This window comes from Globicephala melas, unplaced genomic scaffold (genome assembly GCF_963455315.2).
Source record: "Globicephala melas unplaced genomic scaffold, mGloMel1.2 SCAFFOLD_470, whole genome shotgun sequence".
In the NCBI taxonomy this organism is placed as follows: domain Eukaryota; kingdom Metazoa; phylum Chordata; class Mammalia; order Artiodactyla; family Delphinidae; genus Globicephala; species Globicephala melas.
The window spans coordinates 104,050-124,397 of record NW_027207638.1 but is presented as its reverse complement, the minus strand read 5'-3'; the positions used below and the strand labels follow the sequence as shown (position 1 = coordinate 124,397).

At 38.7% G+C, this 20,348-nt stretch overlaps 1 protein-coding gene and 1 long non-coding RNA gene across 3 annotated transcripts in view; one reads left to right on the top strand and one right to left on the bottom strand.

Moving 5' to 3' along the window:
• Positions 1–379: 379 nt before the first annotated feature.
• The window catches only part of LOC115849340 (schlafen family member 11), a 20,249-nt gene continuing 280 nt past the window's right edge, over positions 380–20,348 (bottom strand). Inside the window, exons 2-5 of the mRNA XM_030850487.2 lie at positions 8,855–9,918; positions 7,807–7,935; positions 4,633–5,356; positions 380–3,973 (exon numbers count right to left, since the gene is read on the bottom strand). Of these exons, the coding sequence (XP_030706347.1) occupies positions 3,190–3,973; positions 4,633–5,356; positions 7,807–7,935; positions 8,855–9,917 (2,700 nt within the window). The 5' untranslated portion in view covers position 9,918 and the 3' untranslated portion in view covers positions 380–3,189. The remainder of the gene's footprint in view (positions 3,974–4,632; positions 5,357–7,806; positions 7,936–8,854; positions 9,919–20,348) is intronic.
• The window catches only part of LOC115849341 (uncharacterized), a 15,216-nt gene continuing 12,301 nt past the window's right edge, over positions 17,434–20,348 (top strand). The window contains exons 1-2 of one of the 2 annotated variants that reach the window (XR_011377200.1): positions 17,434–17,736; positions 19,078–19,141. This is a non-coding gene — a long non-coding RNA (uncharacterized lncRNA). The remainder of the gene's footprint in view (positions 17,737–19,077; positions 19,142–20,348) is intronic. The other variant, XR_009561853.2, reaches the window with a different exon arrangement.

Genomic DNA, 20,348 nt, shown 5'->3' with positions numbered 1-20,348 from the left:
GGGACCAGGCAGAGAGAGAAAAAAAAAATGCTTGAATTTTACCCACAGGTGTAGTTTACCAAATTGCTATAAATCATAACCAACTTGAGGGGAAGGGCTTCCCCATATCTGCAAAACACAGATCAAAACCAGTAACATTCCAGACAAAACCCATAAACATTATTACCATACTCACCAGTTCACTCAGTAACCAATCCTTCTGTTAACTTTTTATGAAGCCGTTAAGTCTTCCATTAGCATTCTTTAAGTTCTTACCCAGTTCAGCAGTATGATCTGAAATTTATCAAAGACCTGTTATGGTCAAAAAGGCCTTCCTATGAATCTTCTTTTTTTTTAAACATCTTTATTGGAGTATAATTGCTTTACAATGGTATGAATCTTCTTGAAGATGAAGCATTTTTGCCAAAACATTAGAGTACAACAATAACTGTCTACAAATGACGAAAGACTTAAAAGGTACAGTTAAACACCTAATCACAATGTAATCAATAAAGAAACTTGGTTACAGGAATTATGACTGATTATAACCTTAACCCTTGAAAACCTTAATCTCTGGCAAAAACCAAGAAGCAAGTATTTGTGCACTTCCTGATTGGAAAACTTGAATGCTTGACTCTTCCTCTCCTAAGCAGGCAAAGTTAGATTAACTTAGATTCGCCCAGCAATTAATATTTTATCCTATTTGAAATGACCCATGAATTCTCTTCCTTCAACTTTATTTTCAAGTTACCAAAATCTAGAGAGACTACTTTAAATAGACATTCCCAAAACATAATTATTTCTATAGAGTTTACCTAAAAGCTATTTTTTCTCCTTTACTCTTAGAGATCACATAAGATTAAAGTTCCAGAGAGCCCACGTAGATCATTTATATCTCAAAGGCACAAGAGAAATACCAATTCCTTCTAGAAAGATAGCTTAGCTCATTTGATACAATAGCAGAGCCGTTGGAGGCCATTATTCTCCAGATCTCTTGGGAGCCCCCATTCAGCAAAGACAGCCACCTCAGGATCACCCCTGCAACTTTCGGGCCCCACACGCTGGTGGACGGCCCCCGCAACTTTCCATTCCCCATCCTGTATTTTCCGACATCTTGGCGCTCATGGGAGTTTCCTCGGTCTCCTGGCTGGCTCCACTAATTATTGGGCTGCACCCTGCAGGCCTACAATGCCTGCGCTTGTCCAGCTTCAAGACTGAAGAAAGAGCCCAGAGTCAGCAACAGACACATCAATGGTTTAATGGATGTGGGAGCTTACACGTCTGAAGCAAGGTCCTGGAGCAACACCCCACCCCTGTGCGGTGGATGGCGGCAGGACATGGTGGCAGTCTTCGCTCCAGAATTAGACTTCTAAAGAATTACTTTCACAGACATTGCAACTCAAGTCCAGGGATCTTACAAAACCAATTCATTAGAGACAGCATTTACAAGGATAACTGTTTGGTACAGAGTTGTATCTGATCTAATGTAGTCAGAAAGAAAGAACATTTTTTCCCTTATTTTGCTCATATATTTTATTTTGCTGAAGTTAGAAGAGCCTACGGTTTCAAGGCAAGAGGCTGGAATTCCATGAGTAAACACAGATAGGAGAAAGACAGGCAGAAAAATTCACAACTTGCAATATGGAGGAAATCAGTAGACTAGGATTACTAATATGTGGAATATTAGTCATGTAATGTTTAAATTTCCATTTGTTATACAAATATTTTATTGTTATTTTTTAGATTTGAAACATTTTTAAATGTTTTGTATAAACAGAAAAATAAGTCATTGTATTAGCATTATTAAGCGATAACACTGATGTGTTTTAGTTCAAAGAATAATTCTGTGGCTGTATTAGTCTGCTCAGGCTGCAATAACAAAATACCACAGACTGGGTGGCTTAAACACAGAAATTTATTTCACATAGTTCTAGATGCTGGGAAGTCCAAAATCATGGTGTCAGTAGGATTAGTTTCATTCTGAGGCTTCTTCTCTTGGCTTGGAGGTAGCCGCCATCTCTCTCTGTGCTCACATGACCTTTTGTTTATGTGTGCACAGGGAGAGGGACAGAGAGAGCTCTTGGGTGTCTCTTCTCATAAGGACTCTAATCCTATGAGATCAAGACCCCATCCTATGACTTCATTTAGCTGTAACTACTTCCTTACAAATCTACAAAAACAGCCACACTAAACGTTAGGGCTTTAACCTATGAATTTCAGGGGGACACAAACATTCAGTCCATAACAGTAGCCCAACAAAATATAAAAGTAAAGGGGAAAAATACAGTTCAAGAATGTACTTGACTTAAAATTTAAGTTGATATGTTATAGAACAATACGTAGAGCTGAGTTGAGAAGTTGATCTGTAAAGGCTGTATCTTTCCTAGCTCTGTTTACTTAATGGCCTATGTGTATCTTTAGAACCAGATTTTGGTTTCTAATGTTATCTCTCACTGAAAGCCAGAGAAAACAGCTTTATTTTTGTTTTCTAATGGCCTACAATTTCTCAGTAAAGTGACAATTAATGCTTACTATCACAATTAAAGCTTGATCTGGGTTATTCTGAGGGCAAAAAAAAAATGGAGATTACAGTTTTAAAGGAGTAAATAATTTTATCAGTGCTCTCTGTTCTGTCAAAATTATTAAGGCCCACTTGGTCACAGTTTGAATTATCTTGGGAATCTCCCAAGTCCTGGATCAATATAGCAAAGAGAAATGTCAAGAATTCAGGAACCAAAAATTCTGCTTCTGGTATGGCCAAGGTAGTTTCTACCAGGCCACCCTTCTGCAGATAAATATAAACCCTGGACAAATTTTAAAAAACAAAAAATTGCACTGTGGACGTCCAGACTTAGAAGAAAGAATGGCCACAGGACGAGTATATTGTTTTTATGGTTTTTAACCGCAGGGTGGGTCATAGTCTGTGCTGTGCAGGGTGGTTAAATCTCCTTCAGAAAACCACTATTATTCTGGGTGGAAGAATTGGGGACAGAGTTTGGGACAATAATAGCTGCTGAAAGGAGGTAGGGGAGGAATCCCTGAAAGGAGAGAGCCAGAGAGGGAAAGTTCCAAATTCTGTGTGTCAGCTCTGCCCAAATCTCTAGCTGACCTATGAACAGAAAAGAGAAGTTTCTCCCAATACCAAGCGGATTGTCACCTATGGACATTTACATAGTAATCGCTTCAACTTGTTTTGGTTTGGAATTCTTCCTAAACGTCACGGTGCCACAGAATATGTAGCTGTTGATTTGCTCTGGATGCCAGACAGACAAGAATGTTGTATAAGATAGCTGGCTCAACTGTCTTTGGATGGATCCCAAACACGATGTTCCTTTCCAGGCCAGAGAATCTTCGGACACTGTCCAACACAATATAATCACCTGACATGTTACTCGCATTGGTGAAGTGCACTACCTTTATCTTCCTCATTGCTCTCAAGAGCTCCGTCTTGTAACGCTCCACATCTCTTGCGGTGCTAACAAGCACAGCAATGTCCTTGGGAGAATAGCCCCTTTCAAAGAGAAGCTTGCAAGTGTCTGCCACATATGTCGCTATTTTATTCAGAGGCAAGTTTTCCTCAATATTTAAGGTTCCCTCAACAACCTGAGCCCATTCAGCTTCAAGAAGCATCTGCAGGGACCCAAGGGGGATGTTAGGTGGAGGATTTTTTCTGACCTCCTGCAATACACGTTGTAAGTATTCGGTTATTTGATATGCGTTGCGGACCACTCTGGTGAGCTCTTCCCTTGGAAACTGGGCTGAGAGAGCAGGGAGGCCGCTGCACTCCACGTGGTTGGTCTGAAAGTAGTCTAGAAAGATCCAGAGAATTCCTGGGCAATCCTTGTCTCTCTGAGTGATTGTTTTCGCTTTGCCATACCAGTCCCCATCTTCACTGCGGAAATTCTGAGCTTCATCGATGATGATGTGTTGAATCTTTTTAAAGTCATTTTTCATGAAGCTTTTCCGGGTCACTGCCTGGCAGATTTTTTTGTCACTGTAAAAATTAAAAAGACACCTTCAGGTTTTCTCTGAGTCAATAAAGGAGGAAAATTACTCTATCATACTCCTATGAACACGATACTGTTGTCACAGATCATTTTACCATCTTACTCTCAAGGAACAAGGTGATTCACGGACTTCCCTGGTGGCGCAGTGGTTAAGAATCCACCTGCCAATACAGGGGACATGAGTTCGATCCCTGGTCCAGGAAGATTCCCACATACCACAGAGCAACTAAGCCCGTGCGCCACAACTACTAAGCCGCGCGCTGCAACTACTGAAGCCTGGGCACCCTAGAGGCTGAGCGCCGCAACAAGAGAAGCCACAGCAAGGAGAAGCCCGAGCACCTCAACGAAGAGTAGCCCCCACTGGCCGCAACTAGAGAAAGTCTGTGTGCAGCAATGAAGACCCAGTGCAGCCAAAAATAAATTAATTGGAAAAAAATTGAAAATAATAATAATTTTAAAAAGGAACAAGGTGATTTGGAGGGAATTTAGACTGAACCTCATTTGCTGACAATAAGATCTAACTGCTTGGGACTTCCCTGGCCGCCCAGTGGTTAGGACTGGGTGCTTTCTCTGCCGTGGCCCTGGGTTCAATCCCCATAAGCCATGGGGCGCGGCCAAAAAAAAAAAAGAAGATCCAACTGCTTACCTGATAAATTTCCTCAGAGGCTCGTTCTCACAAATGTAGAGAATTTCATTTGCCTCACAGTGAAACATATTCCTGATCTTCTCCATGATCTTCATGGCCATGATTGTCTTCCCTGAGCCAGGTAAGCCATGGATAAACAACTCTTTGTTCTTGCGGAGGTTTTTTGAGAAGATCTCATACTGCTTGGCTGTGAGCAGATTTAAAACCTCACAGCCAAGCTGGTCACTCAAGAAAGATCTGAAGCCAAGCAAGACAATCACAAGGGACTGCAACAAAGCTTCCATTTGCTGAGTGTTTGCAATGTAATAGGACCTGGGGTAATCAATCAGGGATGCTGCACCCTCTGAGGACTCCGCATTGCTCTCAGGACTCAGGTGGAGGACCTTGGTAATGACACACACATTTCCAGAGTAGCCCCCCAAGTTCACCAGCTTCTGCTTCAGATTGAAGGCGGTGCTGGTGCAATAGGACTGCTCATCGGCATCCTGCTCCCTGAGAATGGTGTAGAGAATGGGGGGACTGTTCCATGCTATCAGCAGAGCGTCACAGATGACTGCTTGCTTCTCTTTCAAGTTCAGGTCCACAGCCCAGCTTCTAGAAAGGATTAAAATTCCCTGGGAGAATGGATATATTTGCATATTTATTAATTCCTCCAAACCTTCATTCTGTGAACACAGCTCCTTCCAGAGGGATTTGGGAGTACATTGCAGACGTCCTGGTAGCACTAGATATGGAAAGAATTATAAATTTAGTGGCAAAAATCACATTTATTTTAATGATTAATTGTAATTAATCAAAATTACTATACTTACACTTAATTATAATTAATTTTATTAATTATGATGTTACTTATTTTTGTATACATTCTTTTGCCAATATTATTATATTACAGTGAAGGAAAAGAAGCCTTGAAAAGTCTGACACACTTCATCTAAGCCTATGTGCTTATTACGTTTATGACCTTGGAAAATTCCTTAGCCTCTCTAAGACTCTGTTCCCTCATCTGTAAAACAAACAAAAATCCACATGTACAAAAATAGCACATCTCTTATGGTGAGGAATAAATGAAATAGCATAAAGGTATCTGCTCATTGTAGCTGCTTGAGAAATGTTAGTTCTCTTTCCCTTCCTACTCTTAAAGCACCTGAATCTCAAAGTGTCCCTTAACAGTCCCCATTGATGGAGGTAGGATCAGCCCTCCCAGGAAGAAGGTGCTCATTAAATATCTGTGGAGAAGATGGAGCTATGAAAACTTTACTAGGAGGGACCTCTGTGCAGCCCTCCACTGGGAGATCCTAAGATTAGTCTCTGAGATAACTCTCCTTAAGCATCACTCACTTACAGATCTATGTAATAATGCATCTATCACAAGAGTCTACAAGAGAAATATGTTAATATAAATGTTTCAGACATTACATGAAATTCCTAAAAATCTTATATGTTCTATTATAATGTTATAAGGCATAATTCTAGTTATTACTTTAAAATATATATCTCAGAAATAACTAAATTTCCTTGTCAATTGCATTATTATGAACTTTCATCAAATAATTAGCTGTGGTCATTTTTAAGTCTTTTGTCATTTACAGACAGTTCTGGGTGTACTCTGATGCTTTTGCAAAAATGTTACTATAAAAGGTTTTCATCTTCAAGGAATTCATAGATAAGACTCTGACAAGTACAGGTCTCTGGTAATTGACTATACTGCTGAACTGAATGAATAAGCATTTTCAGAACTCTAATGGAAAACTGATGAATTCATAAAAGTGCTAACAAAAGATCAAGTTAAAAAAATTAATTACATGGGACTGAGTGAACTGATGAGGATGATTATAATTTTTGTGACTTTGAATAAAAAAATGTTAAAAAAGTAATTTAAAAATCTTTAAAGAAAAGTATCTATGGGTTGGTTTTTTTTGTTTGTTTTTTTTTTTGCGGTACGCGAGCCTCTCACTGTTGTGGCCTTTCCCATTGCGGAGCACAGGCTCCGGACGCACAGGCTCAGCGGCCATGGCTCACGGGCCCAGCTGCTCCGCGGCATGTGGGATCCTCCCGGACCAGGGCACGAACCCATGTTCCCTGAATCGGCAGGCGGACTCTCAACCGCTGCGCCACCAGGGAAGCCCTATGGGTTCATATTTTATGGAATCTTTTAAAAATCAAAATGTATATTAATGTTTTTCAAAACCATTTCAGTATATTAGAAGACAATCATAAAATTTTTTCTGCATAAATGTATAGAAATGATGGATTATAGTAATAACTCTCTTAATGTTTATCCATCCTTTCGTTCTTGGAGTTCTGTCTTTGCGTCTTCATTCACAAGTAAGATTAGTCTGAATTTTTCTTTTTTATGCTATCTCTGTCAAGTATTGCAAATACTGTTACGCCCATTTTAAAAATAACCTGGGAATTTTCATTCTTTTTCTATGGCTCTGGAAAAGTTTAAATAGTGTTGGGAGTGTTTATTCCTCAAATGTTTGGTACAATTCCTGGAAAATTGATTTTTTTATACCAGAATAATAGGTTATCACTCTATGAGGATAAAGCCCAGTATTTTGTTTTTAGATATAATTTATTCCATGATAATAAGCTCTACTAAAACAGAGTTTACTGAGTTTAGAGAGTAATTACCAATGTTTATGTTTACTCTTGGATCTAATACTGTTTATTGTGGACAGTTTTTAAAATATAAATTTGATATGCAAGCGAATGCAAAGACCTCAATTAGGTAAGGTGAAAAATAAAATCTTAAATTGAGCAGTCATTATTTATTAACTTAATGGTCCTCAATAGATATTTACACATATATAGGACGTTTATGCATCAGATTCTAGTGCCAGATAAGCCATTGATTTACTTCATAGAGTTGATCAAGTGGTTCTTCCTCTCCAGAAGTGTAGAAAGAGGACAACAATGGACTCATAGCTAAAGCATATCATGGTGGGAGCAAAGGATGAGAGCAGAGGACAGGCACTGTCCTTGGTTCTGAAACGTGATTTCACGCTTTTACACGACTGTTTCTCCTAAACCCAAAACATGTTCATGGATGTTGTAATTGATCTTCATTTTATTTGTTTTGTGCTCCACCTTGATATAAAACATAACAGTTTATCTCCCCTTATCCTAACATAGAAACTGGCTGGTGTCAAGTAGGCAAACCATAGTTACTACCTGGAAATAAGAGTTGCTGGAGATCCTTCTTATGTTCCAGGCCTTTCTTGGAGTACACTGGTCTGCTAAGAGGAGGCCCGCTAGACAGACTCAGCTGAGATTCAAAGTCTTTGCACAACCATGTAAAATCTTAACAAAGAAGGGAAATTCATGTTATTCTGACATGTTAGTTCATCTCTTCACCACTGAAAAAGACCTTATGAGTGGGTGTATTATAGACTGTCTAGGTATGACTTGAGACATAATGGCAAGATAACACCCCATTCACCCTGTATGGACAAGTGCCTTCATTGCATATGAAAGTTGCCAAATCCATCATAAAAGAGATGTTATTCGGAAGTTTGAATGCGTTTCCCATTCAATATGTCTTCACCCTCTGTTTCTGGATATCGTTTAGTTTGAATTTCTTTTATGGTACATAGCACATTCTTTTAGTACACCTATCTATGCATATATTTGTGGTGTAAATATTCCCACCATGGACAATTTTAAGCTACCAATATGATGTCACTAAATGCAGAGTTGGGAAGACATGCACCGTAATACGCCATTTTATAGTATTTCCATCATATAGATACAGTAGATGTAAATAACCTCACGCATACAGATAATCTTAAAATGTAGTAAATCATTAGGTTTTGTATTTATTAAATTTGTTTTAAATACAATTTATTGAACTGTAAGTTTATAAAACTTAATTTTTAGTAATGACTGTTTAACAACTGGCTCAAAACATTCCTGAAAAGTTAACAAATGGCTCTCGAGCCAGTAAGAGCCAGTTCCAATACACCACTGCAAGGCAATCATCCCCAGACAATTTTCTTTTCATCTGATGTAGGAAATTGCCTTTTATAAGATACTTTATTTGGGCTTCTCATCACCCAACAACATTTTCTCATGTATGGAAAGTAGGATACTTGAAGATTCAAAAAACACAGAATTTAGTGTGTGGGGGAAGTTCAAAGTCATAGGAAACAGAGGGAAACCTGTTTAATATACAGGTTCCAAAGAGGTAGAAAGGACAGGGAGGGAGTTTTCTCCATCTTACCTGGATCTGTGTCCATCACCATGCTTACCCATTTCTGAGTTGTCAGTTTGCAAATATGCTTGTCCTTCACCATCCAGGAACAGGGAGTTTCTGAGAAAAGTGCACCACAGAATGGCTTCACTCCGATCACACAAGCATAGCCATATAGCTCTCCCCCAGCTAACACATCCAAGATTTTGACTGTGAAATCTATCTGGTGTTGAGACTGGCAAAAATGGACACAAGGTAATTTGTATATTGTGTTTTCTATTTTCTTTTTCAAAGAATCACGTTCAACCTTTTCTTTAGCACATCCCAGAACTTTCTTACTCCTATCATCGACTCCAATACAAAGATAGCCTCCTTCAGTGTTTGCAAATGCAGTGATGTACACTGGAATTATGTTTTTCACATATTCTAGAATGCGTTTTGTAGAGAACTGCTTAAACTCTATGAATTCAGACTCGGGAAAAGGCACGATTTCACCATATTCAAGCTGGTCTTTTTGGAAAACTAGGTAAGTAGGATCCGAGTTATGGAGGTCTTGAGTTATAACCTTGACAACTTTACCAAAAGGTTCTTTCCCCAAGACTTCTGCATTTATTTTCTTGGTTTTCAGGAACTTGAATGCCTCTCTTGAATTCATGAGATGCACAGAAGTGCCGGATCTACAGTATAACGAAGAATTCAGGCTGCAAATGCGGGGCTTAAAGGAACTGTCTTCAGGGAAAGTGTCACTGCTCCAAGACTTAACAAAAATGTAGTAACACCTCCCTTGTTGCTTAGTCTTGAAGAAATCCTGCAAATTTGAAGACAGAATAAGTGTTCTCAAAGACTCTTCTAAATCCTGTCCCATCTCCACAGGATGCTCATCGTTGTTTGTCATTTCCAGCTGAATCACTCCTCCTCCTGAGTTTAATAAAGCACATGCAGCTGTTATGACTTTTGCCTTCTCTTGTTCTCTCTGAATTTTCTGCAGCTTCTTTCTGTTTCTTTCACCAAGAGTTACTTTTCCTACATTGATGACCAAGTCTGGGTAAGATGATTCTACCACCAAAGATGAATTATGTTCCTCCATGTTCATTCTGCAATTGAAACCATTAAAATACATATCATGTTGATGAAGAAGTAGATTGCATAGTATACAAAAGTGCATTTATTAATTTATTAAAAAATATTTATTGAGTTCTTGCTAAGTGCTGGGGGCTGGAAATTAAGTGGTAAATAAAAAATAAGCATAGCCCTGACTCTCAGAGCTTACAGTCTGGACAGAAACATTGAATAGAGTAATTGCAGTAATGTGTGATACATACCCTGAAAGGAAGCACCAAACAGCAACAATCAACCTAATATGAACAGGGAAGCACTCCTGGAGGAAAGGGCATTTAAACTAAGATCTGAATTAGCCATGTGAAGGAATCTGAGGTTAGGAGGAGTTATTGCATTACAGTCAGAGTGAAAAGTATGTAGGAAGGCGTGAAATCATCAAAGGGATTAGTGTATTGGAATGGTAGAGAGATGTTCAGTCTGGCCAGAACTTAAGAGTGACAGAGGACATACACTGTTGGTGGGAATGTGAATTGGTGCAGCCACTTTGGAGAACAGTATGGAGGTTCTTCAAAAAACTAAAAATAGAGTTGCCATGTGATCCTGCAATCCCACTCCTGGGCATATATCGGGAAAAAACTATAATTTGAAAATATACGTGCACCCCAATTTTCATTGCAGCACTATTTACAATAGCCGAGGTATGGAAACAACCTAAATGTCCATCGACAGTTGAATGGGTAAAGAAGATGTGGTACATATATTCAATGCAATACTACTCAGCCATAAAACAGAATGAAATAATGCCATTTGCAGCAACATGGGTGGACCTAGAGATTATCATACTAAGTGAAGGAAGTCAGACAGAGAAGGACAAATACCGTATGATATCACTTATATGTGGAATCTAAAATATGACACAAATGAACCTACCTACAAAACAGAAACCAACTCACAGACATAGAGAACAGAACTGTGGTTGCCGGGGAGGGGCGGGAAGGAATGGACTGGGAGTTTGGGATTAGTAGATGCAAACTATTACATACAGAATGGATAAACAACAAGGTCCTACTGTATAGCACAGGGAACTATATTCAATATCCTATGCTAAACTGTAATGGAAAAGAACATGAAAAAGAATATATATATGTATAACTGAATCACTTTGCTGTACAGTAGAAATTAACACAACATTGTAAATCAACTATACTTCAATAAATTTTTTTTTTTTTTTGCTGTACGCGGGCCTCTCACTGTTGTGGCCTCTCCCGTTGCGGAGCACAGGCTCCAGACGCGCAGGCTCAGCGGCCATGGCTCACGGGCCCAGCCGCTCCGCGGCATGTGGGATCTTCCCGGACCGGGGCACGAACCCGCGTCCCCTGCATCGGCAGGCGGACTCCCAACCACCGCGCCACCAGGGAAGCCCCAATAAAATAAATTTTTTAAAAAAGTTTACACTGAGCTAAAAAAAAAAGAGTGACAGAGGATGTGAGATGGGAAGTGGTGAAAGAGGAGACCTGAAAGTTAGAAAAGGGCTGCTGCTTACAACAGTGGAAAGCCAAAGAAGGATTTTAAGGAAGGGAGTGACATGAACACATAGACATTTTATTATTTTATTTATTTATTTATTTGGCTGCATTGGATCTTTAGTTGTGGCATGCAGGACCTTTCACTGTGGCATGGGCTCTTTGTTGTGGCACACGGGCTTCTCTCTAGTTGTGGCATGCAGGTTTTCTCTCTCTGGTCATGGCGTGCATGGTCCAGAGTGTGTGGTCTCTGTAGTTTTTGGCACGTGGGCTCTCTCACTGAGGCACGCGAGCTCAGTAACGGTGCGCGGGCTTAGTTGCCCAGCGGCATGTGGGATCTTAGTTCCCTGACCAGGGATCGAACCCACGTCACCTGCATTGGAAGGTGAATTCTCTACCACTGGACCACCAGGGAAGTCCCTAGACATTTTAAAAGACACATTAATGTAGAAGAACAGATCCATGGTTGCCAAGGGTTATGGGGAGGGAAGGGTGTGACTACAAAGGGATAACACAAAGGAATTTGTTGAGGTGATGAAACTGTTCTGTTTCCTGATTGTGGTTGTAATTATATGAATCTATTCATGTGTTAAAACTCATAGAGCTGCACACCCAAAAAGTTAATTTTTTTGCATGATAAATTATTAAGGGGGGGCACATTATTAATTACAGGTGGAGAACTAATTAGAGAGGAGCAAACCAGTAGGGAGGGTTTTGCAGTAATCCGGGTGAGAGATGATGGTAGCCTGGGCCACAGTTGGGGCCATGGGAATGAAGAGATGTGAGTATATCTGAGAGACATTTAGAAAATAAAATTAACATGGCTCTGTATTGAACAGATAGAGATCAGGAGAAAGGATTAAAATTTAGTAAGTGGGTTTTGGCTTGGGCAACTGGGTGGTTAGTGGTACCACTTATTGGCAAAAGATCAATGATTATTGAAGGTGGGTGATTGATAAGTGGAGATTCACTCTCCTATTCTCTCCTTCTCTCTATTTTTGTGCATATTTGAAAAGTTTCCATAATAAGTTTTAAAATTGACTTCATCTATTAACTGGGTGGTGGACATATTGGTGTTCATTATATTGCTCTCTGTATTTTTCTGTAAGTTTGAAATTATTCGTGACATAAAAAAGAAAACTTTTGCCTCCAAAAAATTTTTAAAGGCGAGTAGGGCATATGAATTTAGATTATTAGTAAGAAAGTGGTTGAACTTTTAGATTATGCATTCTTAGGTGGATAGGGTGGAAAACAAAGATGGCCAGGGCAGAAGGTGGATCTGAGAAATGGGGAAAAAGAAGGATCAGTGGATTCTAAGATTTTTGATGTCAAAAAAACACTTGTATTTGGGAGTGATTGAGCAAATCAGTAAAACTCAACAGTACCATAGTGAGGAGAGGGCTCTTAAAACTCTTAGGGATGTGTTGCAACCTACAGTCATTTTTCTCTCTTGCTTGATTATATACTGAAGCATGCCATCGAAACATTTCATTTATTAACTTTTTAGCACAGGAAACATTCAATGAGCACTCACTGTGGGCACACAAACTGCTGTGAGAGACACAAAGAATCTGACTGCTGGAGATGTATGGTTTAGGGTCCATCAGATTACCATGATATGGCTTAAACGATATGTGGAGAAAAACCCATAGCCCTAATCCCTATATTGGTAAGAGAGAAAAATTTAAACAGAGTGACTCTCATCAACATTGAAAGAACTTAGAAAAAGAACCAGATTGCAAAGGAACACAAAAGAAAAGGAATAATAGATGGAAGGGCAGACGGAAGTTGGAAAATTAAAAAGGAATTATTTGATTAATTAACAAGATGGAGAGTTTTGTTTTTGTTTGTTTTGCTTTTTGCTTATTTGGTTTTTGTTTTTTAGACAAGCCACTAGCATCTTTATTATTTATTTATTTATTTTAAATTTTATTGGAGTATAGTTGATTTACAATGTTGTGTTAGTTTCAGGTGTACAGCAAAGTGATTCAGTTATACATATACATATATTCACTCTTTTTCAGATTCTTTTCCCATATAGTTTATTACAGAATACTGAGCAGAGTTCCCTGTGCTATACAGTAGGTCCTGGTTGATTATCTATTTTATATATAGTAGTGTGTGTATGTTAATCCCAAGGTCCTAGCATTTTTATTATTTAAAAAGAACTCTGCACAAACAAAAGGGTTAGATAGGGGAAACTCTTCAGGACCTAGGGCTTGATAAACAGCTCTTAGAGGATACCCAAAGCACAATCTGTAAAAGAAAAACAATCATTAAATTGGACTTCGTCAAAAATTTAAAACTTTTGCCATGCGAAACCTCCTATTAAGGAAATGAAAAGACAAGCTACAGACTGGGAGAATATATTTGCAAATCACATACCTGACAAATATCCGAAATCTAGAATATATAAAGAACTCTAAAATTCAGCAAACTAGGAATAGAGGGAAACTTCCTCAACTTGATAAAGAACATTTATTTAAAAGATCTATAGCTAACATCACACTTAATGGTGAGAAACTAGATACTTTCCCACTAAGATCAGGAACAAGGCAAGCATATCCCCTCTCACCACTCTTATTCAACATAGTACTGGAAGTCCTAGTTAATGCATTAAGACAAGAAAAGGAAATAAGAGGTTTACAGATTGGGAAGGGAAAAGTACGGCTGTCTGCATTCACAGATGACATGATTATCTCTGTAGACAATTCCAAAGAATCAACAAAAAAAAAAACCCACAAAAAACCAAAAAAAAACCCTTGGAACTAATTAGCAATTATAGCAAGGTTGCAGAATACATGATTAGTATACGAAAGTCAATTGCTTTTTTATATACCAGCAATGAACAACTGGAATTTTAAATTTAAAACATAATGTCACTTACTTTAGAACAACAACAAAAAAAAGAAATGACATACTTACGTATAAATCTAATAAGACATATACAAGTTCTAAGGAGGAAAATGACAAAACTCTGTTGAAGGAAATCAAAGGAGAGCTAAAGAAATGAAGAGATAGTCCCATGTGCATGGATAAGAAGATTCAATATTGTCAAGAAATCAGTGCTTCCCAATTTGATCTATAGACTCAGTGCAATTCAAATCAAAATCCCAGCAATTATTTTGTGAATATCAACAAACTGATTCTAAGGTTTACATGGAAAGGCAAAAGACCCAGAATAGCCAACACAATATTGAAAGAACAAAGTCAGAAGACTGACCAAACCAACTTCAAGACTAACTATAACGTTGTAGTGATAAAGACAGTGTGATGTTGATGAAATAGATCAGTGGAACAGATAAGACAGCCCAGAAATAGCCTCATACAAATATATTTAACTGATCTTTGACAAAGGGGAAAAGGCAATTCAATGGATAAAGGAGAGTCCTGTCAACAAATGGTGCAGAAAACAATGGACATCTACATGCAGAACTATGAGTCTAGATACAGACCTATACCTTTCACAAAAATTAACTCAAATGGATAATAGACCCAAATGTAAAATGCAAACCCATAAAACTTCTAGAAGATGACATAGGAGGCAATCTAGGTGACCTTAGGTTTGGTAGTTAGTGACTTTTTAGATACAACTCCAAAAGCATGATTCATGAAAAGAACTGATACGTTGGACTTCATTAAAATTATAAACTTCTGCTCTGCAAAAGACACTGAAGAAAATGATAAGGTAAGCCACAGGCTGGGAGAAAATTTCTTTAAAACATATATCTAATAAAGGATTGGTATCCAAAACATACAAAGAACTCTTAAAACTCATCAATAAAATAAACAACCCAATTTTTTAAATGGGTAAAATATCTGAACAGACACCTCACCAAGAAGATATACAGATGGGAGAGTTCCCTGGTCGTCCAGTGGTTAGGAGTCCTCGCTTTCACTGCTATGGGCCTGGGTTCGATCCTTGGTTGGGGAACTAAGATCCTGCAAGCCATACTCACGGCCAGAAAGAAAAAAAAAAGAAGATACACAGATGGCAAAGGAGTATGTGAAAAGATGTCCACATCATATGTCATTGGGGAATTGCAAATTAAAACAACGATGAGCTACCACAGCATACCTATTAAAATGGCTAAAATCCAAAACACTTACAACACCAAAAGTTGATGAGTATGTGGAGCAACAGGAACTCTCATTCTTTGCTGGTGGGAATGAAAAATGGTACAGCCACTTTGGAAGACAGTTTAGTTGCTTCTTACAAAATTAAACATATTGTTACCATATGATCTGGCAATAGTGTTCCTTGGTATTTACCCCAAAGAGTTGAATACCTATGTCCACAAAAACCTGCACATGAATGTTTATAGTAGCTTTGCTCATGATTACCAAAACTTGGAAGCAACCGAGATGTTTTTCAACAGATGAATAGGTAAACAATGTGTGCAAGGAGACAAGAACAGTCATTTTAGCACTGTCCGTAACACCAAATTTTGGAAATAGCCTAACTGTCCATCAATAATGAAATAAGGAAATGAAACGTGGTAATATTTGCTGAAAGGAGTATTGTGAGCCACTTGAAGAGAATAAACGAAAACACACACACAATGACACAGATATCAGAAACAAAATGTAGAGTTAAAAAATCAAGTTGCAGAAATATACATATAACATTAAACAATTTAAATAAGCTAAAAATGCACACAACAATATTACATATTATTCCTGTATGTGTGTGTGTGTAAAACAATGTGTGTTAAAAACAGAGTAAAAGAGGGCTTCCCTGGTGGCGCAGTGGTTGAGAGTCCGCCTGCCGCTGCAGGGGACACGGGTTCGTGCCCCGGTCCGGGAAGATCCCACATGCCGCGGAGCGGCTGGGCCCGTGAGCCATGGCCGCTGAGCCTGCGCGTCCAGAGCCTGTCCTCCGCAACGGGAGAGGCCACAACAGTGAGAGGCTCACGTACCGCAAAAAAAAAAAATAGTGTAAAAGATATACAGTAACTCAGAATGTTGGTTGCTTCTGAGAAAAGGAGAGAAAAATGAAACTGGAAATAGAAGGCAAAGAGAACCTCAAACTTATCTACAATATTTTACTTATTGAATTTTTTAAAAGCTTGAAGTAACTATGGCAAGATGCCAGCAGTTGTCAATTTGAGGTAATGGAGTAACAAAAATTGGGGATAACAAAAGAAGAGTTTTTTAGATTTGTTTTTTGTACTTAAAGTTTATTATTATTGCTATTATTAAACACACACACACACACACACACACAGACCCAAATTGGGTTTAGCCCAGAATACAAGATTAGACAATACAAGAAAAACCATTAATTAATAAAAAAGTCATAGGAACATTAATAGAAAGTCAAAATTATCTCAATAAATACAAACATTTGTTTGATAATATATATTTACAAAGTACTCTAGAGAAGCATTATTTAAGAAGAGTAGCAGGGGGGTATTTTAATCTTAGTTTTAAGGCAACATCACACACACACACACACACACACACACACCCCTGAGTCTTTAATCTTGGAGTCTTTTTTCTTCACGAAATTCTTGGATTTTAATTTATTTTTTACTTGGGGTATAGTTGTTTCACAATGTTGTGTTAGTTTCTACTGTAAAGCGAAGTGAATCGGCCATATGTATACATACATCCCGTCTTTTTTGCATTTCCTTTTCATTTAGGTCTCCACAGAGCACTAAGTAGAGTTCCCTGTGCTATACAGCAGGTTCTCATTAGTTATTTATTTTATACATATTAGTGTATAATCTTAGAGTCTTAAGGTAACATCTCACACACACACACATATTAGTGTATAATCTAAGAGTCTTAAGGTAACATCACACACACACACACACACACACACACACGCACACCCCAAAAAAACCCGAGTCCCGCTCTCCCGCGCTCAACACGCACAAACGAGTCCTTCCCTCCCGGGCTCACTGCTCGCACTTGAGCACTCCTGCCCTTCGGCTCTGCGCCTGCGCCCTGCACCTCCCCCACCTGGCGTTTTGGTTTGTTTTTTTCTGCTTCCCCGCCCCCAACCGGAAGGGTTTCTTGAGCGTGCGTGCGCGCGCAGCTTGGGAAAAGCTAGTCTGAGAAGCAGAGCCTCTGCGTGTGGGCCCAAGGGGAAGAATGGAATGGGGAAGGGTTATGAGTCCCCGGGGCTGAGAAAATTGGAATCCACAAACAAACAAACAATCAGACCCTGGACAGAGGAGACCCACAACCTCAGACCTGGCTCTGTCTGCCCCAGGCATTATGCTATCTTGTATTTCAAAGATGAAGACTCAAACCAGAGAAGTTATGACCTGCTCAGGATTAGATGACCTTCTCTGACTTATTTCTTTTCCCCACATCAATGCTGTAAGTATACTCTCTAGTAGTTTGTCCTCATTTAATTTGGGTCTAAAAAATCATCTTACATCTATGGCTGCAGTAATAAAAACATATTTATGTTGTAAAAATGAGTATGGCAGTTGATGTCTGCAAGATACCCAGAATATCTGTAGGTGTTGCCTGTGTCTAGGAAAATAAGTATCTATTATCACAGATGATTTTTTTCCTATTATAGAGTGGTAAATTTCTCAACCATCCACTTGCTGAATTATTCCTAATTTTACATTCATTCGTGCCCTATCTCCAAAAAGATTAGAAGAAGCAACTTGTTAAAGTTGGGAAGTTGCTGTACAGTATAAACTAATACACTATTGTAAAGCAACTATACTCCAATGAAAATAAAAAAAAAATTATTCACAATAGCCAAGATGTGGAAACAACCTAATTGTCCATAAGTAGATAAAGAAAATGTGGTGTGTATATATGATGGAATATTACTCAACCATAAAAGGAAGGAAATATTGCCATTTGTGACAACATGGATGGACCTTGAGGGTATTATGCTAAGTAAAATAAGTCAGAAAGACAAATGCTGTATGATCTTACTTATATGTGGAATCTTAAAAAATGACAATAAACTGAACTCATAGAACAGATCGGTGGTTGCCAGAAGTGAGGGAAGGGAGGGTGAAATGTGTTAAGGTGGTCAAAAGGTACAAACTTCCAGTTCTAAATAAGTCCTGGGATATAATGCACAGCATGGTGACTACAGTTAAGAATACTTTACTGTATATTTGAAAGTTGCTAAAAGAGTATATCTTAAAAGTTCTCATCATAAGAAAAAAATGTAACTATGTGTGGTCACAGATGTTAACTAAACTTTTTGTAGTAATCACTTTGCAATATATACATATATCAAATCATTGTGCTGTATACCTTAAAGTAATACAGTGTTACATGTCAGTTATATCTCAGTAATAATAATAAAAAGACTTAGAGAACTTTCTATTAAAAAAATAAATAAATAAAAAATAAAGTTGGGCAAGTTATTTTCCAGTGCTTTAATAAATGTTGGTAAACAAAATAACTAAATGAATTTTTGACACACTTACAAAAAATAACCTGGAAAATCCAACTAGGTCAGAGCTTCCGGGTCAATATATTTTAAAGTTTTTTTCTGAAAATTAAAGTGTATACATTATGAAAAACAAGAAAACCCTTTCCGTAGAGATCAACCAATTGGGTACCTGACAAAGAATCCTTTGTCACAGTCACCCCTTCCCACCAAGACTCTAGCTCCTCCCTGTCCCATCTGAAAGTTTGTTTCCAGATAGTTCGTTGATCAGTCCACCTTATAACTCTCTACAGCACTGTCTCAGACCTCTGTCAGGTTGTCTGGCTGGAATCCTGCATCCCTGGCCTCAGCTAGAAGGTGAGTCCCATCTAAGGGCCAGTTCTCCTGTCTATTTCACTTAAGAAAAATGTGGGCATAACAGGTCCACCTCAGCCTCTCTTGCCTAAAGTAGATATATCTGGAAGGGTCTCTAGCCGCAGGGTGGATTTTTATCTTAGGGTTCTGTGGTCGTTTTTTCAGCCCATCTTTTCTGTTGAACAGGCATGGCTCAGGTCTCTCCAGGTAGTCTCTACCTACCTAGCGAATTAGAAGATTCCTTAGGGTCTGGGTGCTGAAAACACCTGAGTCCTGACCTGTTTGGGTGTCTGCAGCTTAACAAAAGCAAGCCCAGAAGAAATTTTTATTTCCTTAGGAAGGGAAACGAGAATGTTCCCCGCCTTTTTAAACCTGGTTTCCTGAAACCAAAGGTAAACATGCTTCTGTCTTTTAGGTTTCAGTTTCTCAGAAAACTAATTAGAAGGCATTTGCCTCTTAGTGGCTGTCTTTCCAGCCTCAAGGGCGGGGGGCGGGGCTGAATATTGCCTTTCTATCAATAGAAATTTGTCCTTTTAATAAGTAGGTGAAAAGTGAGTTAGTTCTGGCTTGAAACTTTAAACTTCTTGGAGAACAAGACTACAGAAAAACCTGTTTGGATACACATCAAACTATTATTAAGGATTTCACCCTGGGGAGTAGAATTGGAAAGGAAGATGGTAAGGGGAGGAGAAATTGTTATTTTGTACATTATGCCTGTATTACTCGAGAAATGTTTAATGCAATAAGGAAAAGAAAGCAGTGCTAGAGTCAGATAGGTAATTAAGCAGTGCATCTCGTTGACCTTCTCACTTAATTTTTCTGGTAGCCTCTATAAGCCCAACAGTTGCAGTTAAATCCTGTTGAAACTGCTGCTGGGTTTCCTGTTATTGATTTGACTGCTAATACTGTTAGTATTGTTTTGATTAAGTTTCTTCTACTTACTACTTTGATCTGCAGCTTCCCTCTACAGCCTACACAAATCACAGTCCCCTGGAGCTCTTTTTTGGTTTCTTTTGGGTAGCCATCCTTATAGACTGCAAAAATTATTACAGTATAGACTTAGCAATCTTTTTTTTTTTTTTTTTTTTTTTTTGCTGTACGCGGGCCTCTCACTGTTGCGGCCTACTCCCGTTGCAGAGCACAGGCTCCGGACGCGCAGGTTCAGTAGCCATGGCTCACGGGCCCAGCCTCTCCGCGACATGTGGGATCT